The sequence below is a fragment of the Eschrichtius robustus genome, chromosome 14 (assembly GCF_028021215.1).
Source record: "Eschrichtius robustus isolate mEscRob2 chromosome 14, mEscRob2.pri, whole genome shotgun sequence".
Lineage (NCBI taxonomy): Eukaryota > Metazoa > Chordata > Mammalia > Artiodactyla > Eschrichtiidae > Eschrichtius > Eschrichtius robustus.
Window position 1 is genome coordinate 35339937 of NC_090837.1, and position 21736 is coordinate 35361672.

The window sequence follows — 21736 nt, forward strand, 5'->3', positions numbered from 1 at the left end:
CTGGGGCACGACAGCTGTGTTCTAATCAATTGAAGACTGTTAACACGGAAGACATGTCTTCTTTGAGATCTTTTGATATGCCCGTAGTGAGTGTAGACACAGAGCATTTGACAATGAGGAGTAGAAGAAAACCAACATTAAAAGAATTATTTAAGACTCTGTCTTTAGTTGCTTTTTTGTCTTCCTAAAGTTAAGTCAGAATATGAAGCACTTTATGAAAAATCTATCAAAGTACTTTCACACAGGCTTTAACGGCTCCAATGTGTCAATGTCAACTTACATCTGTGTAAGTACATCTGTTCTGCCCTGACACTTTTTAAATTGAAAGAAACACTCTGCCTTCAGCTCAAAGCAGCATTTATACCCCTCCTAAGAATTATCACTGTGGGCTCTTTACTAACTAGTACATTTGAATTGTCATCCCATCTTCCTTAGTGATGACATTCTTTCTTTCCTTAACCAGTTCATAAACTGACACTCCTGTCAACAGTCTTTCTGCAATCTCTAACTGCTTATAGAATCATTTTCCAGGATGTGTTAATCATGGCAATAGCATTTATTCTCAATAATACTGTATCAAGTTTTAATTACATTACTATTTTGCAATCACTAGAGCAGTAAAATTATACTCAGATTTATTACTATACTTTCCACCAAATAATAGAAGTATCATTTTTCTGTTTTCAGCCATAGCAATAATAGTTAGTTCCTGAAATACTACTATATTATTTGTGTCCCAGAAACTTACCATAAATGATCAACAGAGTGTCTTTTCAGCGGAAAAAAGTGACAGTTTGTTTTCATTATGTTGGTCCCCAAATTTGTTGGTAGCTTAATTGCTAATAAATGAAATAGAAGAGGTTAAATACTTCTGATAAAGTGAGATTTCTACTTTGGAGCATATACTCAAAAGAATTGAAAGCGGGGACTCAAACAGCTATTTGTACACTTAGGATTATAGCAGTGTTATTCACAATAGCTAACAGGTGGAAGCAATCCAAGTATCTGTTGATGGATGAATGGATAAACAAAATGTGGCATATATATATATATGATGGAATATTATTAAATAACATTAAAACAAGGAAATTCTGACCCATGCTGCAGCATGGATGAACCTTGAAGACATTATGCTAAGCAAAACAAGCCAGACAAAACACTGTCTGATTCTACTTATGTGAGGTACTTAGAGCCATCAGACTCATAGAGACAGAAAGTAAAGTGGTCATTGCCAGGGAAGGAAGGGTGGGGAGTTAGTGTTGAATGGGTACAGAGTTTCAGTTTGGGATGATGAAAAAGTTTTGTGGTTGGAGGATGGTGATAACGGCACAACACTGTGAATGTTCTTAATGCCACTTAAAAATGGTTGGAATGGTGGATTTTATGTTATGTGTATTTGCCACAGTAAGAGAGAGAGAGATGCTTATTATGCAGTAAATTCTCCAAGCTCTATAAGGTGGGTATTGCTATCTCTACTTTAAACAAGAAGTAAGTGTGGCTTGCCCAGTACCACGGAGCCAACTGAGATGTGAAGCCAAGTTCATAGCACACAGAGCCAAGTTCAGCAGCGCAAGCTCCCTGCTGTGAAACTGCTTGTACTAAGGGCAACTACTCCTCCACAACAAATCTCATGTCTCTCTGAGTTATTTTAATTGATTTCGTGATCATTTTGGTCCTAAGCCAACTAAAAGGAAGAGAATTGCAGGAATTATTTTGAGGTAATACGTAAGAATTGCTTTTGTAAAACTGGTTACCCTGGAGCAGAACAAAGACAGAGAAGCCCCACTACTAAGCTGCAGCTGTTGTTCATTTCTAGGTGGGATCTGCCCACGTGGATACGCAGCATGTGTACTCGCGCGGACCTCCTTGGATGCTAAAAGCATGCTGTAGCCCCCAAATTCCGTCATGGGGATCTTTGGAAACAATTCTTTGCGTACTAAGTGCTGTATCCTCAGCCAGCCATCAATAAAACTCTGCTGGGCACATCTGAGTATTAAGAAAGGTTCTTTCCTTACTGCTACCAAAGAGAGAAACAAATTCCCTTGGGCCTGACTATAGTCTATATATCGTGGTGAGAGGCGTCACCCAGGAACGGAACTCCACAGGTCATCCCTGAGGGACCTACACACCCCCTCGGGCCTTCACCTTCCATGGTGCCCTGATTCTCTTCAGGTTCTCATCAGGGTCTTACTGGGGGTCTTGTCATAATGCCTTGGGGGGGCTTCAGACCCCATCACCCCTCTCCTCTCACACTTATTTGACAAATATTTAAGGAGGTCTAATATATGCCGGTCACTGTGCTGGGCTTTGGGAATGCAGTGATGGATTCCATATAATCCCATGACCCCAGATGTGGTTGCTGGCTTCAGGAACCCATAGTTTTAGGGGGGAGACTGGCCAGCAGGCGATTATGACTTCAATAAGCCTCTGACGAGAGCAGTCTCGGCCCTGTTCACCCCAGCATCCTGGGTATCAGCCATCCCGAGCACTGTCCTGCGCCCTGTGCCTCCAAGTCTTTGCTCCCTGGGTCTGGAATGCCTTCTGTCTGGCTCACTTTTACTTAGTGACAATCTACCAGAGTCTAACTCCAAGCCGTCTTCTCTCCAAAGCTCTTCCTAATGCCTCCACTCCAAAAGAGTCTCCGTTTCCTACCCTCTTCTTGAACATCTATTATAAGCACAGCACAGATTCTCTTGAAGTTCTGCATATTTGTCTCTGTCTGGAGACTGACGTTATCAAAGGCAGGAATCTTGTGTCCTCCATAGCCTCTAGCACAAGCATTACGAATAGTTGGCATCTGATTCGTATGGTTTTAAATCTAATGTTGCACAGTCTAGAGAATCTAGGGGAAAGAATGTTTGAATTCCAAGTGTCAGAAGAGTCTAAATGTGATAGATAGACATATTTGGCACACTGGAAGAATTGCATTTTATGTTGAAAATTTCCGTGGCTGATGAATTATTGTGAAAAGACCTGCACCTTTATTTTGCACAAGACCCACTTTATAACTGAAATGAATTATCCCAGCTTATAGCAGATGGCTTTGCAGAGAGTTAGCCTGTGGCTCTTTGATAATCTTCCCATAGAACAAGTCAACAATCCCAACCCTTATCGGGTTTTTTTCTACAGAGCGAAGCTAATGGAGCAAAGAGAAATCCCCAAGATTATTTCCTCATCTCCCTTTTACTGCACCCTGTACTTCTAAGAGATAGAAAGGTCCAGAACACTTGACAATGCCATGTCTCCCAGAAATAAGGCTGACATTCATCCCCCATGTCAAACATTTATGGAAGAAGAACAACAAAGAATATAGCAAGGGACCTATAGGAGTTTGTTCCTTCAGTTTGTATCTTAAACTATAAAAGTTGCGCCTGTGTCTAAGCTGTGCTCTTCTGATAGGGCTAATCAGATGGTAAAATGGATTGCTTTATGAATTTACAATTCTAAGAAATAGAAGGAAAATGAAATGTTTAGGGAACAACATGGTGTTGCAAAAGAAGTTTGAAAAAAGGACTCTATGTGGCTCGCAATGAATCTCTCAGTCTGTTTTTCTGGAAATGTCTTAACTTCTTTTTTGAACGATGGTTTTTCGTATATAGATTTCTTTGTTGACAATCTTTATCTTTCAGCACTTTGAATATTTCATCTGAATGCCTTCTAGCGTCCATAGTTTATGATGAGAAGTCAGCTTTTAATCTTATTGATGATTCCTTGTAAGTGGTGAGTCATTTCTTTCTGCTTTCAAGATTTCCTCATTGTCTTTGCCTTCTGACGCTATGACAAGGATATGGTTAGGTGTGGATCTCATTGAGTTTATAGTATTTTAAGTGTTTTAAGCTTCTTAGGTATGTAGATTAGTGTTTTCATCAAATTTGGGAAGTTTTTGACCACTAATTCTTCAAATATATTTTCTACCTTTTCTTCTGGAACTCCAATTACATGTATGTTGATGTGTTTGATGGTGTCCCACAAGTCTTTGAAACTGTTTATTTTTCTTTATTCTTTTCCTGTTTCTCAGGCTGCATAATCTCTCTTCAGGTTTGATTCTTCTTCGAGGGGCTTGCTGTGAGTCTCTTGAGTAAATTTTTCATTTGAGTTATTATTAAGTAGTTATCACTGGGAATGAGAATTTATTACTTATTTATTTCATTTCAGAAAATAATCATTATTTTCAACTCCAAATTTATGTGATTCTTTTTTTGTTATATCTGTCTCTTTATTGATAGTCTCAATTTGGTGATACATAGTTGTCATGCTTTCCTTTAAATCTTTACACATAGTGCCTTTAGTTCTCTGAAAATATTCATCACTGATTTAAGGTCTTTGTCTATTAAGTCCAACATCTGGCTCCCTTCAAGGACATATTTTATTAGCTGCTTTTTCTCTGTATTTGATCCATAATTTCTCATTTGTTTGCAGGTCGCATTATTTTTTGTGGAAAATCGTACATTTTAGATATTATAGCAACTCTTGAACCAGATATTCCCCAATTCCTTTTTATTTAAATCTTTATATTGAAAAATAAAACACATATACAAAAATCACACAAAATACATGACTTAATGAATTATCATAAGGCAAATGAATTATCATAAGGCAAATACCCTTGAAACTACCATCCAGATCAAGTGTCTCCCTCTCCTAAAAAGTAGCCACTATCCGGACTTTTATGGTAATCATTACCTTGCCTTTGTTTATGGTTTTATCGTCCAAAGTATCCTTCCCTTAATACTATACTTCATGTTTCCCACTTCCTGAATTTGATATATATTTTGAGTTTCTTAATCTACAAATTTCCCCCTCCATCCTTTCTCTCCCTCCCACCCCAGTTTATTTTATTCATGTTGTTTGTTTGTTCTACCTTGCTACTGCTTATTCTTTAGCAACTTTCCTGGACTAGCTCTTTAGATTCTGGATTCCGTACAACATATATCTACTGACTTCTCTGCTTCCTTTTTTTAAATTCTTGCTTTTATTTTTAAACCTGGCTTCCTTGGGTTCACCCTGGGGTCATCATAGTTTAGTGATTAGCCAGTGATTGGTCAGAATATTTTCTAAATACTTTAAACCAATAAGTCTTCCACCTTTTGCCAATGGCATCTGTCTATGAAGGCACACTTTCAAATTTCAGGAAGTTTACAAATCAGCCTTAGCTTTCAATTCCTGCTTATGCAGGGTTTCAAGGTCAGCCACAGGTGAGTGACCAAAGTCCTTTCTTTTCTTAGGTCTTTTCTGGGCATGTGCACAGCCTTGTGCATACATGAAGCCTTCTAGGTTCTTAAGCAGCACATAAAAACTTTTAAATATCCTCTATAGCCATCAAATTTTCCAGGTCTTTCTTTTAAATTTTGGGCCAGGCTCTTGTTTTGCTCCAACTGAAATTATAACCTCAGGTAGCTATGATGTTAGCAATTTCAGCCAATTACTGCTGTTTTGGGTAACAACCTGGGATAGGGATTTTTCCACAGAATTGAGCTCCCAGTCAGATCAAATAGTATCAACACTCTGGGGATGGGGCTTTTCCAGGGAGGTGAGAGACCAGTCAAAACATCACCATGCACTGAAGATGATGCATTCAACTGAGCTCCATGAGTGCATCCCCTGTGTTGGATTTGAGGCTTCCGTGGTTTGTGGCTGCTATGCCAAGGAGCTGAGGAGCATGGGAATGCGGGTATCTACATTCAACACTTTTTCTTGCATAAACAATTTTCAGTTTGTTCTCTGAGTTCAATTTCCAGAGTTCTGTAATGGTTGATGTTGCCAGTAGTTCTGCAATTGCTTTTGTGTAGAATAGGACTCACTGAGGTCCTTCCTCTGTCATTCCAGAAGTCCCACCTCATATGTGAAGTTTCTTGCTCTGTTATCTTGAATAATATTTTCCTATAAACCTTTACGGTCATGAGAATTGAAAAAACCTATGCCAACACAAAAATTTGAACATGATTGTTCATATCGGCATAATTCATAAAAGCCAAAAAGTGGAAACAAACCAAGTGTCTGTCAACTGATGAATGGACAAACAAATTAAGGTATAAATCCATGCCATGAAATATTATTCAGCCATAAAAAGGAATGAAGTACTGATACATATTACAACATGGATGAACCTTGAAAACATCATGATAAGTGAAAGAAGCCAGTGGGAAAAAGCCACAGATATATGATTCCATATGTATCAAATGTCCTGAACAGACAAAGACATAGAGACAAGAGGTAGATTAGTGGTTTCCAAGGGTTAGTAGTAAGGAGGAATAGAGAGAGACTAGTAATGGGTACAGGAATGTGGACAGGGAGGGGGAATGAAAACATTCTAAAATTAGTGGTTACGGTTGCACAACTCTGTGAATATACTAAAAACTACTGAACTGTACATGTTAAAAGGGTGAATTTTATGGTGTATGAATTTTATCGCAATAAAGCTTTTTAAAATCCTTTATAGGGTCTTTACCTATAAGTAAGAGAATTTTGAAATTTTGGAAACTATTTCAGGTCTAGAGTAGTGATCAACTGAGTTACCCTCTCATTCATTTATGTATTCATTCATCTATTTCATGGGGTGATTCATGCACAGTGCCTGGCATAAAGGACGCACTCAAGTAGGTGTTAGTCATCATTAGTCATTTTAAAAATGTAAGGGCTAGTGTACCACTGCGTAACAAAATGAATGAAATACTGACTCCACCTTCTAAGAACTCAAAAATCTAAGGAGTACACAAACATATAAACAAAAAACTATAACAATGGGAAAAGTGTGTGGCAGAGAAATATAAAAGACACTACAGGAGTACAGATGGAGAAGTAGTTTATTTATTCAGGGAGAACAAAGGAGGCTTTCTAAAGAGAACTGACTGGAATCCCATTAGACTCAGGGATCTGGAATCATGATTCCAGATTCTCCCGGCAATAGGTGCTCTAACACCTAGTGACCTGATAAATGAGTTGAAGTAAGAGTTCTGTGGGTAGAAAGTGGAGGAAGAAGTGTATTCCAAGCAAAAAACAAAAACAAAAAAACCAGCATGTGCAGAGATAAAGAAGCATGAGAGTGTATGCATGGTACATGTGAGGAAGTAGCAAAAGGTGATACTAGAAAAGTAAGTACAGAGTTTAGACTTTCTCCCACCGATGAAGAGGATTCACAGAGGACTTTTAAGCAAGAGAGTGTCCTAATCACTAGCAGGAGAAGAGAGATGCACTGGAGGGGACAAGACCGGCCATAGGGAGCCTGGTTTGGGAGGATCAAGATGAAGGCTGAACTAAGGAAGTAATGAAGCAAGAAGGGTGAGGAAGACATGGAGGAAAGGAATTGTAAGTGTATCCAGGAAGTAAAACTGAGAAAATTTGATCATCAACTGGACTTGGACAGTTAAGAGGGAAACAGGATAAACACCTGGATATTTGGTTTGGTTGACAGGATAGATTTCAATGCCATTCATCTCAATGTGGAATAAGTAAAAAGGAGCAAATTTGAGGGAAAAGGTAACATGTTCATTTGGGGGTTGTGATGAGTATTTGATACCTGTGGAACACCTGGGTAGAAATGCATAGTTAATTGGAAGTTTAGTTTTGAAGTTTAAGAGCTATGGGCTACAAATAGATCTGTGAGTTGTCAGGATAAAGTTAGTAGTAGAAGCCACTGAGCAGATGAGGTTGTCCAAGGAGAGAATGTAGAAAAAATGAGAATATAAAGAACTGTAAAATCTTAGGGAATAAGAACATTTGAGGGCAAAGGAGAGGAATAGGAAACCCCATGTGAGTGCCGGCAAGATTCCCCAAGAAATAGGAGATGGGAAGAGAATACAGAAGTCAGGGAAAGACCAAGCTTCCGTCTCAATTACCTTGAACACGACATAACTTCTCAAAACCATGGTTTCCTTATCTGCAGGTTGGTATTAATAATAACTAAGTGGTTTGTAAATGGTAATAAATGTCAGCTATTATTATAAAGTAGAAATAACTCAAGAGTTCAGAGCTGCCAAAGTGAACAACTTGAATGCAAGTTATACTTTCAGAAGGACTATAAAGGCATCATACATGAAGTTGCTGAGAAGAAAGCTGGGCTCGGTTTTACCAAAGCAGGTTGACCAAAAGAACACCCTGCATTAGATTCCCCAAAACTAGTAACTGAGTGGTGTCACCCACTAAGTACCATTTTCCACACTGAGGCCCAAGGAATCAAAGCCTCTCAGTTGACGCCATGAATGCTTGTGAGAGTGAATTGATAACAGAGTCATGACCAAGGACAAAATACTTTCATCTTCAAAACAGAGCAATTGGATTAACCCCAGAGTCAATAAAATGTTTCCTCTGAGTCCTATCGAATAACCTGACATTTCAATGCTTTTATAAGTCGGAGTCAAGGCAAAGTGGGAGAAAAAAAAAAAAAAAACAGAAATTAGGATACAGATCAATCAGTAAGATAGTCCATCACCTCCAGAAATTCTCCCATTAGACTCACAGAGTCATGAAGCATTTCCTTCTCTGGAGGAAAAAAAATTCAAACCTAGCTACCTAGCTACCATGCTGTACATTAGTTCCCCAGAGCTTATTCATCTTGTGGAATTATAACTTTAGTGACATATTACAGGGTTAATCATTTTCTCTGGGGACATTGATTTAAAATGTTGTGTTCCGGACAGAGAAAACAGACTTGTGGTCCCCAAGGGAGAGGGATGGTAGAGGAGAGGGTTAGTAGTTGGATTGGAAGTTTGGGATTAGCAGAGGCAAACTATTATATAGAGAGTGGATAAACAACAAGGTCCTACTGTATAGTGCAGGGAACTATATTCAACATCCTGTGATAAACCATAATGAAAAAGAATGTGTATATATATATATATGTGTGTGTGTGTATGTGTGTGTGTATATATATATATACACACATTTATATATATATATATAGAGAGAGAGAGAGAGAGAGAACTGAATCACTTTGCTGTACAGCAGAAATTAACACAACATTGTAAATCAACTATACTTCATATAGGTTATTATCACTATTCTTTTCCATTGTGGTAAATCAACTATACTCCAATAAAATTAAAATATTTTAAAACATTTAAAAAAACTATACTTCAATAAAATAAAAATTTTGTTTAAATGTTGTGTTCCAAGTATTATTGCATTTTCTCTTTTTGCAGTGGCACTCTTACTGATACACTAGCCAAGTGTGTTTGTCTAGCTGATCCACAGCCACCTAAGGGCGTCGTCCCACCTTTGGGTGCAGTTAAAGGACAAGATAATGAATGGGGCTCAACCAGGCCAAAATCTCAGTTCAGTTGGGTTAAGCCATGAGAGGTTAACTTAGCATAAGCAATCTGGGGAGAAAGTGAAAAATGATGGATGTCATTTGAATAGGCTAACATTGATAAATAATTAATCTTACACGAGAGCTAATATTTCTGAATAGGCACACTCCTTTCCTTCCTAGCAAATCAACTTCCTCTTGAGGTGAAAATAATCACTGCATTCTTTTTTGGAATTTCTTTCATGACTGTTTCAGCATCAGGAGCACATGTACATACTGTACCCTTTATATTGACAGCTGTGGGCTCTGCTCTCTGAGTGGACAAGATAAATGAGTTCATTTCCTTATATTCAGTGTATCATTAAAGAATGCATTGTTTTATCAGGAATGACTCACCAAAGTAGAACTATTCAATCTCTTCTGAATGATTTTTCAGTTTGGAATTTGGGAATTATGCCTTATTTCATAACAAGTGGCCAGGGTGAATGATTATTTCAATGATGCTTCATTTCTCCATCTCAGCCAGCAGACAGACACTCATTTCTCAAAACATTGGGTTTTCACTTCTTCTTTTGAATGGAGATCATTTACAAAACAGCCACCCCCAATGCTGCCCTGATAACCGCTTGGAAGAGCAGCATTATTTATGTTGGCAATATCATTGCTCTGGGTCAGGTTACAAAATAGCCAAAGAAACACATTTGTCACCTCTCAAGTTCTATGTGAAAGTGAACTTCAGGTTATAAATGCTTCTAGCTAAGTCTCTCTTTTCCTAGAAGAAATCTCAAAGGGAAAATTTATTCTTCAGTTTACTTGTTTTTTGGCTGGGATTTTTGGCATGGGCATTTATAAAGTGGTCCATGGGGAATCTCCATAATGACACAGGATCCAAAGGGAACACTGCTAGAACAATCAATTTCTCTTTTGTGGTAGTAAAATACATAAGAGGTTTCCTTTTGATGTTAAATTCTAGATCTGTTCTAATTTGTCCCCTCCTTCAGTGTAGCTGCAAAAAGTGGCTGTTAATCAAATTCTCAGCTTTTAGTATAAAATTTATAGATTAATTTAGGGAAAATTTAATTTTTTTACAAAATTGAGTTTTCCCTCCAGGAAATTTGTTTTCCTCTATTATTAGTACTTGTTTATTGCCCTCCATAAACTTTTTTTTTTTTTTTTTTTTTTTTGGCTGCGTTGGGTCTTCGTTGCTGCGCTCGGGCTTTCTCTAGCTGCGGTGAGCGGGGGCTACTCTTCCTTGCGGTGCGCTGGCTTCTCATTGCGGTGGCTTCTCTTGTTGCAGAGCACGGGCTCTAGGCTCGCAGGCTCAGTAGTTGTGGCGCACGGGCTTAGTTCTCCGCTGCATGTGGATCTTCCTGGACCAGGGCTCGAACCTGTGTCCCCTGAATTGGCAGGTGGATTCTTTTCTTTTTTCTTTCTTTTTTTTTTTCTTTTTTAACATCTTTATTGGAGTATAATTGCTTTACAATGTTGTGTTAGTTTCTCCTGTACAACAAAGTGAATCAGCTATACATATATATATATCCCCATATCCCCTCCCTCTTGCGTCTCCCTCCCACCCTCCCTATCCCACCCCTCTAGGTGGTGACAAAGCACCGAGCTGATCTCCCTGTGCTATGCAGCTGCTTCCCACTAGTTATCTATTTTACATTTGGCAGTGTATATATGTCCATGCCACTCTCTCACTTCGTCCCAGTTTACCCTCCCCGCTCCCCGTGTCCTCAAGTCCATTCTCTACATCTGGCAGACAGATTCTTAACCACTGAGCCACCAGGGAAACCCTGCCCTCCATAAAGTTTTATCACTTTTTTCAAAAATTTCTGGTGCATTTCTTTTTTGTAATTTCTACTTATTTTATAATGTTTTGCCATTTTGAATGGGATTTTTAAATTAAAATTTCTACTTGGTGGTGGAAGTATATAGAAAAATTATTAATTTCTCTATTTTTACCCTGTATGTAACTATTTGGGGGATCACTCTTATTAGTTCTCATAGATTTTCAGTTGATTTTCTTTTACCTTCCAGCTAATTAATTGTATAATCTGTAAATACTCAAAGTTCACCTTTTCTTCCCAATATTTATATTCGTATTTCTTTTTTTTTTTTTTCTAATTTCATTAGTTAGGATCTCCAGAATAATGATAAATAATAGCAGCTATATTGGGCCTACGTCTATCTCCTTATCAACTTTAATTTTTAATTGCAAGCAATGTTACAGCAAAAATTTTTTTAATTTAATAATGAAAGAAAACTCACCCTGAATCCCACGTGAAAACAAACTTTAAAAATTAGTAATAAACACAGACATAGAAAACAAACTTGTGGTTACCAAAGGGGAAAGAGGGGGAGGGGATACATTAGGACTTTGGGATTAAAACATACAAACTACTATACATAAAATAGATAAACAACAAGGACCTACTGTATAGCACAGGGAACTGTATTCAATATCTTGTAATAACATAGAAAAGAATATGAAAAAGAATAGATATATATGTATAACTGAATCACTTTGCTGTACACCTGAAACTAACACAACATTGTAAATCAACTGTATTTCAGTAAAATTTTTTTTAATTACTAAAAAAATAATTGTTTGTACATGTATAGAAAGGGTAAGGAAGGACATACACTGAGCTGCTCTGGGTAGTTCTTTCAAGGGAGTGGAATTCTGGAACAGGAAGAAGGGGATTGGAGACCCACTTTCTGCTTTGAGCACCTATGGATAGCTTGGCTTTTTGCAAGGAGCAATTTCTACTTTTATAATTTTAAAATGCATCTGGGACACAACATTGTAAATCAACTATACTCCAATAAAAATTTTTTAAAAAAAGACTAATGTCAAATAGCAAAAATAAATTAATTAATTAATTAAATATATTGGGAAATTTATTAATACAGTTGAATAGTTCTGAATTTAATATATCAAATATGAATACATTTAATAAACAGATTTATTACCTTAAGTATAAAGATATTGTATGCTAAGGCTTTTTTCATTTTGCAAAAGATATTGACTTAATAAAGAAATATATGTTCATAAAAAATAAAATAAAATAAAAAATGCATCTTGGAAACAATTTGAAGAGTATAAAGTATGTAAAGACTTGTCTTTGGATATCAAGATTTAGAGATGCACACATTTTTAATGTCTAAAATTTAAGTTTTGTTCACTAAGTTAAATCTCAACTAAATGAGATCAAGATTAGTTAGAGAGATAAATAGATGATAGAAAGATTGATATAGTTATAGATATATAACCACTTGCTGTTACTAGAAAGTCCAAAAACAAAAAGATGGCACAGAAAAGAATTGGGTACAAAGGAAAATCTTGCAAGTTACACAGGGCAGAAGTCCAGGGCAGGGCAGTAGCAGCTCTACTCTCCTCCCCAGGCTGCCTAGGAAAATATGATTGAGGAAATTATTTCCTGGGCTGAAAAAATTATAATTGCTCTCTGATGTCATCAGATCTCAATGATTTCCCATCAAACGTTTTCTTTCCTAGACCCCACGGGGGAGTTTAGCAACCATGGGAGGGCATCTCTAGTATTTGCCCCCGTGTGTAGGGTGCCACATCAATCACCATCCTACCCTGTCTTATTACTGCCTGCGTGTTAGAACAGGACTAAACACACACTCTTCGTTGTTCTCTTCCAGGATTTCCAATGAGCACTCCCCCAAACTCCAGATCCGGAGTCACAGTTACTTGAGGGCGGTCAGTGAGGTCTCCATCAACCGAAGCCTAGACAGCCTTGACCCTGCGGGCCTGCTCACATCACCAAAGTTCCGCTCCAGGAATGAGAGCTACATGCGAGCCATGAGCACCATCAGCCAGGTGAGCCCTGTGGCTGCATCTGTGAACTGTACGAGGGTTGGTGGAAAACAAGAGGGCATGACGTGAGGAGGTTGACACCCCCCGGAATGATGCTGATGGGTCCGGCAGGAGGTCAGGTCTAAATGCTGCCTGGTTTGGCCACAGGGGGCTCCTGGTACCAACAGTCTACCAGCAGGGGAGGGGTCCTTGGCAGATGGATAAAGCACATCAGGGGAGTCCTTGGAAATTCATTAGCAGTCAGATGGCACCAACAAATTAGTCATTAAGGAGTTGTTGGATGAGGCTTCGGTTGTAAAGATGTTTGAAGGATAGAAGGACAGAGTAGACATCATTCGCAAAACCAAGGCAGTGTCAAATCATAAAAGTATTAAGCAGGTAATCAAGACAGGGACCCAGGCACGGGAAATGAGATACGATCTATTTACCCCAACTGGGTCCTAGGTGAATACTGCGTCTTGGTTATAAGACACAAGCCCACTTCTAAGAACTGGTACCCAGAACTAGGGATGAAGACTCAGTAAAGGTGACTTAATGTTGCATCCGAAATATTCAGCTAAAGTTTCTTGATGGCTCCCACTGATGGTCTCAGAGAATGTGGGAGAGGGTTAGGCTGCCCAGACCAAGGGAGGGTTGAACCTAGGACTCCTGGAGGGCCTGACCCTGCAGCTTTCAGGGGCCACCAGGCGAGCAGGAGGTGGCTCCAGGGCTTCCTCTGGGAGGACAAAAAAAAAAGGGGTATTTTTTTGAAATAATGTTTAGGAGCTCTGAATTTTAATTTATATCACAATTTTTAAAACTAAGCACCATACTATTAACTCAGCTCATATGCAGTGAGCAAAACACTGGGCCAGATTTTGCCAGCTAGTCAATGGTGAATAATGCCTAATTCCTGCTCCCCAAGTGTACAGTCTAATGCAGAGCATACAAAAAACATAAAAGTGCTGTAAATAACAAACGTTAATTACTTGAACAAAAACACTCTGAGGTATGGGCTTCCCTGGTGACGCAGTGGTTAAGAATCCGCCTGCCAATGCAGGGGACACAGGTTCGATCCCTGGTCCAGGAAGATCCCACATGCTGTGAAGCAACTAAGCCCATGAGCCACAACTATGGAGCCTGTGCTCTAGAGCCTGCGAGCCACAACTACTGAGCCCACGTGCCACAACTACTGAAGCCAGCGAGCCACAACTACCGAGCCCACGTGCCACAACTACTGAAGCCAGCAAGCCACAACTACTGAGCCCACGTGCCACAACTACTGAAGCCAGCGAGCCACAACTACTGAGCCCATGTGCCTCAACTCCTGAAGCCAGCGAGCCATAACTACTGAAGTCCTCGTGCCTGGAGCCTGTGCTCTGCAACAAGAGAAGCCACCAAAATGAGAAGCCCATGTGCAGCAACGAAGACCCAATGCAGCTAAAAATTAATTAATTAATTAATTTTTTTAAAGCTGCTTTTATTGGGTCAGGCACTATGCCAACTGCTTCATATTTTCACAATCTTAGTTCTTATAAACACACTGTAAGATATGTAAGTAACCAGAAGTTAAATGGGACTTTCTTTGTGGTCACAAAATTGTCACCAAGATCCCAAAGTGACTGAGTAAAAGGTGTTCAGTACCCAGGATTCTAAAGAGAGAGCTTCTAGGCATGGGGTCTAGGAATATGCATTTTAACAAATATTCCAAGTGATTCTAATAAAGCAATACATTAATAAAGAAGAATTTATTAACATAGTATATATCTGAACTTTGAAAATGCGGGCCTAAAGCATATTCAAGGAATAATGAATTCTCAAGTGTAGTTAGAGCTCAGAATACTTACAGCAATGCGAAATCTGTTCTGAATTTTGTCCTGGGGACATTTTTTGTACATGGCCTTCCATGCAGGACCCAGGGGACTGGACTTTATTCATTAGGAATGGGACTGACTGAAGATTAATTAAAACTTCAGCTTTTAAGCAGGCAAAAGATATGATCAGAACTTTGATGGAGGATAATTAATCCAGCAAAAAAAATGTAGGAAAGATTGGAGAGGATGAGAAAGAGGCTAGAGGCAGAGAAGCTAGTTTGAAAGACATTGTGATCATCAAGGTGAGAATTACTACTACTGCTGGTGCTGCTGCTGATGGTGGTGGTAGTGGTGAGGATAGTGGTGGAGATGGTGGTGAGGTGGTAATGATGGTGGTGGTAGAGTTGGTGGTAGTGGTGGTGGTAGTGGTGATGGTGAAGGTGGTAATGCTGGTGGTGGTGATAGACTAAGCACTGAAGCATCTCTGATCTGTCAGAGTGAGACCCCGAAATAGGACCACTGCTCTCATTTTGTCCCTACCATCAAAATAGAGCTCCCTGCTCTAAATGGGTTCTTGAAAAGCAAAGGCAGGGACCACAGCAAGGCTCCAAAAGCAGGGTAGGGCAGGAGTCAGGGAAAGCTGACATACTAGATTCCAGTATTTGCCTACTGTACATTTCCTCACTTTAAAGTAATCTCCAAAGGGAATTCCCTGGCGGTCCAGTGGTTAGGACTCTGCACTTCCACTGCCAGGGGCCAGGGTTCGATCCCTGGTCAGGGAACTAAGATCCCCCATGCCGCACAGAGCAGTATGCAAAAATGAATGAATGAATGAATAAATAAATGTAATCTCCAAGAGTATGCACACTTATCTGTGCTAGGTACTGCTGTCCAGTGATACCCTCTATCCCAACTCTTAGGTAAATATTTGGCGCCTCATTTGGTGAAATTTGGACTTGCCTTGTTCTTACGTTTTTCACAGTAAACAATATAATATTTAAAACGTTTTTAAGCTTATCTTTATTCTGGACAGGCTCATGGTCACATAGCCTTCCAGAATTGCAAAATAGTCTACAAATCCCAGGTGTCATACCTGCAGAATACTTCGGTGGGTTTAGAATATTTTGTTGGAAAATGTTCATACACACTTAACAGCTTTCATAATTTTACATGGTTAAAACAGGAGAGCAGGTCACGTCCCCATCAGGACATGCGTCTACACAGCTGCCTGCTTTTAGTCCCTACGCTGTAGATCTGACCTTCCTAGAGACAGTGTCACTTCCTGGTGACAACTTAGTAAAGTATCAACCAATCACTGAAGAGGCACATGTGGGCCTTGATCCAGGGGCGGGTCAAGTCTGCAATTCAGTGGCGTGATCATTTCACCTTAAGCAAAATACAGAAAGCAGAGCCATCCTAAGTGGATTCCTAATGACACACCATTTTTCTAGTTCCATATTCAATTTTCAAGTAATAGAGCATCGTGATGGATAATTTCAAACTTTCTATCGCAATCCCAACGTTGTCATTATTCAAAGGGAATGCTTTCTTCTTCAAAGCAATCCTACCATATATACTCTAGGCTTTTCAAAAAGTAGTTGGTTTTTGTGATGTCGGAGATATTCTCTCTTATAGATCTTTAGTAGCAGCTCTAGTAGTATAGAATTTAAGTACATTGTATCCTATTCCTCCTTAAAACCTGATATATTATTGATATATTATTCATCAAAGGCTCCTAGAAAGATCAAAGTAAAATGTTGTAAGCCAAGAAATTGGTCTAGAATAACTAAATTGTTTGTTTCTGCCATTCATACCTTATAGAAATAAAAAATTCCTAAAAACAGACTGTGCTTGGATGATAGAGAAAAACTGAACACCTTGTTATATGTTTATAACCTTTCTATATTTTTTTACTATATATACATCTAATAAAACAGGGGCTTTTAAAGTAAGACTTGAGAAGAAAGAATTATAGAAAGTCACATTTAAAAAAATATTTGGTATAATAACTGTCATTTCCAAATGAGTTTAATTTACATCTTAATTTATTTCAAGTCCAAACCTCAAATATCTTCATCTGGAATCATAAACTAGAAGCTCACAGACATATTTTGTCCAGTAACATGTTGAGTTTCCACATCATTTTTATTTTTTTATTTTTTTTAAGAGGGACTCCATTATCTTTATTTATTTTTTAACAGTTTTTTGGCCACATTGGGTCTTTGTTGCTGTGCTCAGGCTTTCTCTAGCTGCAGCGAGCAGGGGCTACTCTTCGTTGCGGTGCGCAGGCTTCTCATCATGGTGGCTTTTCTTGTTGAGGAGCACAGGCTCTAGGAGTGCAGGCTTCAGTAGTTGCAGCACGTGGGCTCAGTAGTTGCAGCACATGGGCCATAGGGTACGCAGACTTCAGTAGTTGTGGCCCGTGGGCTCTAGAGCGCAGGCTCAGTAGTTGTGGCGCACAGGCTTAGTTGCTCCACAGCATGTGGGATCCTCCCGGACCAGGGATTGAACCCGTGTCCCCTGCATTGGCAGGCAGACTCTTAACCACTGCACCACCAAGGAAGTCCCACATCATTTTTAAAACACGAATGTAATAGGTAGTTATTGTGCTTGGTGGTAATACCAGCAGTTTAGCTGTGACTTTTGACCTAGATCATCCCTTCACTTTATATATACAAAGAAATGGAAACTCAAATAAATTAAGCATCTGTCAGCACACAGCTAGTCAGTGACAGAACCTAGAAAACCCAGGTGTCCTGACTCCTAACTGGTAAGCTTCTCCAATGTCTGCTGGAATTGGGGTATGTGTGGCAATAATAATGCCAATAATAGTAGTAGTAATAATGAAAATGAGAATAATGGAATAGTTACCATGTATTGCTTACCTGATATAAGCTATAAGCTTTGCATATTATCTCATTAATTTCATAGCAACTGTAAGAAAGATCATTTTTTTAATTTATGAAACTCAGTCTTAGAGAATTAGAGTAACTTGTCTCATTCTTCCCACTACACTATCTCACAAAATAATATCTAGTATTTATCGAATGCCTACCATGTGCCTTGAAATGTGCACTTGTATATTTCATTTTTTTTATCCTTAAAGCATCCCTATGAGGTAGGTATTATTATATGCATTTTAAAGATTAGGAAAATGAGGCTCAGAGAATTCAAGCGAATTGCCCATGATATAGTAGAAAGAGCATTAAACTACTCCTTCTTTCCATATAGAAAATAAATCCAAACAAATTTAAAATCGGAGCACTAACACAAAGTGACAAAAAATTTTAAATTAGGGGAATATGTGTATGATATTATGGTGAGAATTATAACTTTTAATAAAATAAGAATTATAGAAAACATAAAATAAAAGATAGACATCTAATCTAACTAAAAATCAAATATTTCTGTGTAGCAAAAGACATCTTAAAGTTAAAATTGACAGGGGGAACATTTAAACACATCAAGAAAAAAGCTTAATGTTCCAGTTGCCTAAAGTGTTTCTACCAATTAGTATGAAAAGATAAACAACGTAAAAGAATTTGGGGCAAAGCTTATGAAATAGCAAATCAAAAGGGAAAAAAGTACCAAGTCCAATAAATATAGGAAAAGATGTTCATATACACTAGTAGGCTGGTAAAGATAAACTGAAACAGCACAATATCACTCTTGACCTATCAGGCAGCAAAAACAGCTAATACCCAGTACTGGTGACCATGTTGAGAAATGAGCTCTGACTTACTTGCTATTTGGGATGAATTGCTACAATTGTTTTTGAAAGTAATGTGGTAAAATCTACAAAAGCTAAAATAAATCTTTTGGCACGGGAATCCCACTTGTGGAACTTTATAATACAGAAATGAAAGTACCAGAATATAAAGATAAACAAACAAGGAAGTTGGTCATAGCATGGCCTCCAAGGACATACTTGAATCATCATCCACAAAGCAGTGGTTAAATAAATTATGGTCCAATCATACTATACAATATCATGGAGGTGGTGGCTTAGTGTCTGAATCTCCCTGAGTCTCTGTATAAAAGCAGACAGAGCAACTAGATAGAAAATCTAAAAACTCATGGACAACATTTACAACAAAATCAGATGGCAAGATATTCCGTGAACCCAAAATGTAAGTAGATAGGAACAAACTACCAGTAGCCATAAGCCTGTGTTGCATCCACATCTGTGCTGGAGAACACAGAGGAAAACAATGACTTTCTTGATGGATGTGAGTAAAGCAGAAGGAAACCAGCAGCAGGTAGTTTGTGGGGGTCGGGTATGTATTTGAGAATAGCAGCTGAAACTGGGAAGGATTTGCCTTCTCTAAGAGCAGGTAAATTCAAGGGGCCTGCAGTAAAATCAGGAGAGGTTGGGGAAATCTGAGCCTATGTGTACACTGGAAACCAACCAACCAGTTTTTCCTTCAAGAAGAGGGCCCAGTTCTGAGAAGAAACAGTTGGGAACAGAATCAAATACGAGCAAGATAGAGACAATAGCAAAGAGGAAAAGAGAAGGTTCAGGTAAAAGTTGGGGGAAGGAACAAGAGAATCAGGAAATCTTGGAAAGCAACACGATGCTAAAACAATAGAAGAGGAAGCCCTGTGGAAAATTCAGGGGGAAAATTCTGAATGTATCACCCTCTCAAGATCAGAAAAACTAACTTTACTGAGAAATGAGGAACAAAAAAATATCCACTTTAAATCACAGTCAAAGTCACTATAATAAAGAAAAGAGAATAAGGAGCAGAATAACATTCCTACAGAAAATGAAAGCATGCCAGAAAGACACACCCACAAAATAGGTCAAAACTGTAACACACTCTTTCAAAATAAGCTAAAAAACATTAAGAAAATGACATAAGACATGGGAGGAAAAGATATATCTGAATTTTCAAAAACTTAAAAATGATGTCACAGAACTCAGGAAAGAATTAGAAGTAAAAGAAAAATCATTTCAGAAATGAAGATTAGACTGAGGGAATAGAGGAGCAAGTGAATGAGACATTTTATACACTGAGAAAAATAGAACCTGAAAACGAGGAAGAGTTTTTAAATCAAGAAAAAAGAAGAGTTAAAAAGAATTCAAGAGAAATTGATAAATATGGAAGATAGGCAAAGATTGACCATAGAGATAATAGAAGTCTCTGAAGAAGATAATCAAAGCAAAGGACCAGAACAAATAATAAAACATTGGCTTTATTATAATTCACAAGCTATGCATTTATTTTGCATGGTTTTCTGTATCTGTATATAATAAAAACAAAAAGTTAAAAGAGAATGAAGGGGCTTCCCTGGTGGCGCAGTGGTTAAGAATCCACCTGCCAATGCAGGGGACACAGGTTCGAGCCCTGGTCGGGGAAGATCCCACTTGCCGCGGAGCAACTAAGCCCGTGCGCCACAACTACTGAGCCTGTACTCTAGAGCCCGCGAGACACAACTACTGAAGCCCGTGCGCCTAGAGCCCATGCTCCTCAACAAAAGAAGCCACCACAATAAGAAGCCCGTGCACGCCAATGAAGAGTAGCCCCTGCTCAACGCAACTAGAGAAAGCCTGCGCCCAGCAACGAAGACCCAACACAGCCAAAAATAAAGAGATATATAAATAAATTTATGAAAAAAAAAAGAGAGAGGGGCTTCCCTGGTGGTGCAGTGGTTGAGACTCTGCCTGCCAATGCAGGGGACACGGGTTCGAGCCCTGGTCTGGGAAGATCCCACATGCCGCAGAGCAACGAGGCCCGTGAGCCACAACTACTGAGCCTGCGCGTCTGGAGCCTGTGCTCCGCAACGAGAGGCCGCGATAGTGAGAGGCGTGCGCACCGTGATGAAGAGTGGTCCCCGCTTGCTGCAACTAGAGAAAGCCCTCGCACAGAAACGAAGACCCAACACAGCCAAAAATAAATAAATAAATAAATAAATTTTAAAAAAAGAGAGAATAAAGAAGGAGAATCCTATTAAGAATATAAATATAAAATAGAAGGTTAAGTGGAAAAAAACAGGTTGCAGAATTATTCAATATATTTACTTTCTGATTCATTTTTTATGAAAAATAGGGTAGGGGGCACTAATACCCTCTGAAAGGTAATCATCCAAGTTTAATTGTTGTTACCTTGATAGGGATAGATACTTTACTATTTCTTTGTGATGTTTGATTAATAGGGGAAAATCTAATAATAATAATAAATATATATATATAGTTTGTTTTACTTTTTTACTTTGAAATCATTCCAAACTGACAAAAGAGTCACATGTAAAATAAAAAGACCTCCTGTACATCACTGACCCAGATTCATACTCATTGATTATTAAAGTTTTGGCTCATTTGCTCACTCTCTCTATATTTGACAATTGGTTGCAAATATCATGTCCCTTCACCTCTAAATGCACCTCCAACTATCTCCTAAAAACAAGTATATATTATATATATAATTTTTAAATATGGACATATATAATTATTAGCCTTGAAAATGTGCAGGGATCTTATATCAAATTAGATAAAGTATATGAAAATACTACTTTAAACTGTAAAGAATTATTATTAAGAAATGTATGTCTCCTTTCCACTTGATATGCTTTAAGGTAATTGAAGTTTAAAGAAATTAGCCATTATTGGACTGCATCTTCATATAACACAAAATGAAGACAGGCAAAAATTGCCATCATTTTCAGTATATGCTCTAAGCTTAATTATAGTTTAATCTGTTAAATTTTCAATTACTCATGAATTTGATATTAAGGAAATTTGACATACGAAGTTCTAGAAGGTAGCAGAACTTTGAAGAATGCTGCCACACCTCTATCAAATCAGCTGCAAAGTGAGAAATTGACAGAAGCACCTGCTCTGGCTTTTTTTTT

General features: G+C 38.4%; 1 protein-coding gene across 5 annotated transcripts in view; it reads left to right on the forward strand.

Moving 5' to 3' along the window:
• DLGAP1 (DLG associated protein 1) overlaps nucleotides 1-21736 on the forward strand; it is an 846176-nt gene that overhangs the window by 662852 nt on the left and 161588 nt on the right. For all 5 annotated transcript variants that reach the window (XM_068562839.1, XM_068562840.1, XM_068562841.1 and 2 more), the window contains one exon: nucleotides 12917-13094. In XM_068562839.1, coding sequence (XP_068418940.1) covers nucleotides 12917-13094 — 178 coding nt within the window. The remainder of the gene's footprint in view (nucleotides 1-12916; nucleotides 13095-21736) is intronic.